Raw genomic sequence first — 4,237 nt, forward strand, 5'->3', positions numbered from 1 at the left:
GCCGGCAGGGTTTGTAGGTGGGGGAGTGACTGTACAGTGCTCTCTACCACATTCGGTACCATGACTGAGGTACCCTTGAGCAAGGCACCTAACCCCCAACTACTCCCTGGACACCGCAGCAAAAAAGGCTGCCCATTGCTCTGGGTCACGTGTGTGTGTGTGCACTTAGGATGAGTTAAATGCAGAGAACTAATTCCAAGTATGGGTAACCATATTGGCCACATATCACTTTCATCTTTTTTTGTTTGTTCTTTTTTTCACTTTCACAACACAGTTCTACTTACCCCCTATCGTTGACATGCATAACCTGTATTATAATTATTATTATGACAGAGGAGTAAAACCTGGGTGCATGTCAATAAATGAGTGAAAATTAAGAGATATTGATCCTTTTACTGTTGAAATACACAGATTACTGTGTAGGCTGGGTAAAGAGAAGGGAAGCCATTGACCTTCAGTTTCAGCAAAATCCTTTTATTGAGAAAATGAGACATATATGTCACATTACAATAAGATGACAGGCTTACAATGTTTAGAACAATATATATATATATATATATATATATATATATATATATATATATATATATATATATATATATATATATATATATATATATATATTTTAATTGATTATCAACTAAATTCCCAACAAGTGCAGCCAGACCACAGAGATTTATGCAAAATATTTATTTGTATTACTTCTTGATTAACATTTAAAACGAAAAATGCAATGAATTAAAATAAAGACCAGTGGGCAGAAGTTTAGCTCAAAGCTTTCTTCAATCAGCAAATCATCCTGTTTGTATACGCATGATTACAAATTGAGACCAGCTGAGATTATTCAGGAGAGCCCTTTAGAATCACAGTTTAGGAATTATTGTACTTTTTTGTTTATTTCACTAATAAGCTCTATTTCTATCCAGAGCTGGCCAATCCAATCAACAGACACAGATTTTCATTTCTACACCAACTGGAGTATGAAAGTAATTGTAAGACATAGGTTGTAATACCTAATTAATGTTTTAAAGATTTTTAAACTAGATTTTTTTTTTTTTTCCAAGTTAAGAAGTTACGGTTGCCAATTGGCAGACAAGTATACATTCATCAGATGAAACAGAAATGCTAGGTCTCCAAGACCAGGGTTGAAGACCTTTAGAAGAAGAATCGAGTATCCCTGTCCTATATTAATAGAAATATAATGATGCAACCGTTGATTAAATCACGGCCACCTGCTGGCTAACGATGTCATGACATCTTAAATGTCACATTACTGTTTTTCTGCTGGATTGGCAACTTTTCCAAAGAAGAGGATGTTGTCATTTTTTTGGTCAGTGATGAAGATCATGAACGGACGGTCAAAATTCAAAGTATCCATTGGGCTGAAGGACTTAGGTCTGAACTCAACCGTTGTCACTGCTGCTGCAGTGGTTCCTTTCTCATCTATATCCAGACTGGCCTTATGCAAAACCTGAAAGTGAATCAAATTTGACATTTTTTTAATGGCACATTAAAAATCTTCAGTTCATATAAAATAGAATAAAAATAATTTTATAATTATTTATTTATAATACTATTATAAAATAGTATCTAGAAATGTTACCTTTGAAATTAGCATCTTTTCCTCTGAAATTCCTGTGAAGTTGGCTTGATATGTAAACATATCAGCCATTCCCATTCCTATTAAAATATCTTTCAGGGAATATGATGTTTTCAGAGAGAGCTTGGGGACATAGATGTCAGTTTCGCTGAAGGACAAAAGAAATCATTGACTGGTCTAGATGGAGATTTTGAACTTAAAAAGATTTGAACAACAAAATGCTTTTCTGAAACAGCCTGGAAAACCTTAATTTTAATATACATTAAATAGTTAAGACAACCAACCTTTTTCTAACAGCTGTCCTCCACTTTTCAATGTGCTGTCTAGAGATGGCCATCTCCAGATCTTTGATGGTCTTACCTGACCTGCCAGCATCTGGTACAGCCAGAAACATGGAGAAAGAGTCGTTGTAGTCTAGACAGAGGACTTTAGAAGTGAGTTCGACATCATAATAAACTTTGAGGGATTTGTACTGGTGCATCATTTGTACTGGAACGGTGGTCTCAGCGTCTACATGAAATATACTTTGATGGGTGCTGCTTGGGTCAAAAGGCATGTCCCATTTTCCTTTGGAAGAAAGAGTGACATTTTTAAAGGGATCTGAGACCATGGCATTGCCAGAATTACAAAAGTCTATGACTATTGTATAAGTGTGTGAGTTTACCTTTAAAATATATGTAAGTGAGAAGAAACATCAAAGTGTCAGATTCCAGATCATCAACAGCTTGGTCTATTTTCCCATGAGTTTTTTCCTTCACATACGTGTTAATTTTATCTAGTGTTTCTTTGACGCTGAAATCCACAGTGAATCCGTCAGAGTGGTAAAACTCCTTTATCTCCTTCAAGAACTCAGGAAGGAGCTTTAATTTGTCGCTTGCATATAGAGCAGTGCCGACATCGATGTCCACCCCTGTCCTCTGGTCGATTTCTTCCAGGAGACTGTGGAACATCTGGTGCATTTCTTCAGTGCTGAAGACCGAGCTGTTATGGCCGATGCCACTGAGAAGCTGTTCTTTGGTTTCACCACCGGCTCCTAAAGACAGCTCAGAAAGGGCCATGGACACACTGAAAGGAGAGAAGAAGATGTTCTTGGACTGATACTCCGGCATTTCTACAATTCTCTTGTACAGGTGAAAAGCAAAATCATTGTTCATCTTTATCAATGATGGGAATTTATCACTGATGAAAGGTTGAGGTGAAGTCTCTTGATGTCCATGAACTAGTGCAAAAGCACAAATCCACAAATATATGATGTTCCTTTCCATGGTCTTGTTTGAGGGACCTGAAGAAATTAAACAAAAACATTTTTACATTTTATTGACAGAAATGCATCAAATTCTCAGGACAGTTTAACATACTGACAAAGAACATTTTTCCTTATTCATTTACCCCTATTTTCACTCTTTGTTAACTTTACATATTTATCAAACAATATCCTATTGAGGTTTAAATGTATAATTTGTTAATAATTGTATGATTTATCCTATGAACCTTTCCAGACTGCTGCTGTTTCTCTTTCCCCAAACTGGACTGAATTATAAAGCCCATGTCCTCAAGTTTAGTCATGAAACAACCTTTACTCTGTTTGCTTTTTATTTTACTCTGCAGAGAAAACTAATTATTAACTACTAAGAATGGACTCAAATCAGTCCAGTGAATAAACGTTTGCAGTGTTTAACCACACTGATGACAGCTGATATGTACTAAATATATTTGACATCATTTTCAAACTCATACCTTTTTCATCATGTAGTATAATTTAGTATATTTTTTTATTACAAAATGTTGTATTTTACCAGCACATATGTATTTTGAGTATTCTGCTACTCAATGTTTTTCTTTTATTATTATTTTCATTTAGTCTTCATGACACAGTTTACCCCCTATCGTTGGCATGCATAACCTGTATTATTATTATTATTATCATTATTATTATGAAAGAGGACTAAAACCTGGGTGCGTGTCAATAAATGAGTGATAAATAAGAGATATTGATCCACTTTGATCTGTTGACTGTTGATCTGCTGACTGTTGAAATACACAGATTACTGAGAAGGGAAGCCACTGACCTTCAGTTTCAGCAAAATCCTTTTATTGAGAAAATGTGACCTATATGTCACATTACGATAAGATGACAGACGTACAATGCTTAGAACAATATATATATATCAAATTCAATAAACACTAATGTTAATGATACATCGTTTACATAGGCGAGCAGATGATGTCGGAATATGAACGCAATCTGCTTAATGGTTCATTGTTTTCCATATACAGTAATGGTTTTCTATGGGACACCATTTAATTTGAAACTCTGCACATTGTGTTTATATTCTGGGTGTTTACTGAATTTAACCTTTTAATATCTGCGTTCTACTACATTACTACTTAATGCAAACTGCATAAAAATAACTGTCGGTCAATGGAGAAAGCTTCATTTTGCCCTCCAAGTGGGCATTCCTATGAATGTGTGACGTCACGTGAAAACTATCAGTTGCATTCGTTGGCATTATCTTCTTCCATTTCCATTTCCATTTCCGTTTTTTTTTTTTTTTTTTTTAAATGTTTGCTTGTTCCTGCACAGTTTCGGCACCAATGTAACACTGCTTGTATGACAGGAAAAAGGAGGTGAGAACT

The 4,237-nt window shown here is 35.2% G+C and overlaps 1 protein-coding gene across 1 annotated transcript; it reads right to left on the reverse strand.

Annotated features, from left to right (window-relative positions):
• Positions 1-623: 623 nt before the first annotated feature.
• LOC127957037 (corticosteroid-binding globulin) lies at positions 624-3,166 on the reverse strand. Its single transcript, XM_052555375.1, has 5 exons — positions 3,092-3,166; positions 2,265-2,882; positions 1,885-2,167; positions 1,604-1,748; positions 624-1,471 (listed from the first exon to the last, which is right to left on the reverse strand). Exons 2-5 carry the CDS (start codon positions 2,863-2,865, stop codon positions 1,271-1,273), a joined length of 1,230 nt encoding a protein of 409 aa, XP_052411335.1. The 5' UTR covers positions 2,866-2,882; positions 3,092-3,166; the 3' UTR covers positions 624-1,270.
• Positions 3,167-4,237: the final 1,071 nt, after the last annotated feature.

This window comes from Carassius gibelio, chromosome B5 (assembly GCF_023724105.1).
Source record: "Carassius gibelio isolate Cgi1373 ecotype wild population from Czech Republic chromosome B5, carGib1.2-hapl.c, whole genome shotgun sequence".
Lineage (NCBI taxonomy): Eukaryota > Metazoa > Chordata > Actinopteri > Cypriniformes > Cyprinidae > Carassius > Carassius gibelio.

Bases quoted from the DNA above. Each gene is read 5' to 3' on its own strand.
- LOC127957037 (XM_052555375.1), bottom strand. From the start codon at position 2,865: ATGGAAAGGAACATCATATATTTGTGGATTTGTGCTTTTGCACTAGTT. The intron at 1,749-1,884 runs GTTGGTTGTCTT...TTTGTCCTTCAG, and splicing joins AGGACAGCTGTTAGAAAAAG to CGAAACTGACATCTATGTCC. The intron at 1,472-1,603 runs GTAACATTTCTA...ATTCACTTTCAG, and splicing joins AAAAGATGCTAATTTCAAAG to GTTTTGCATAAGGCCAGTCT.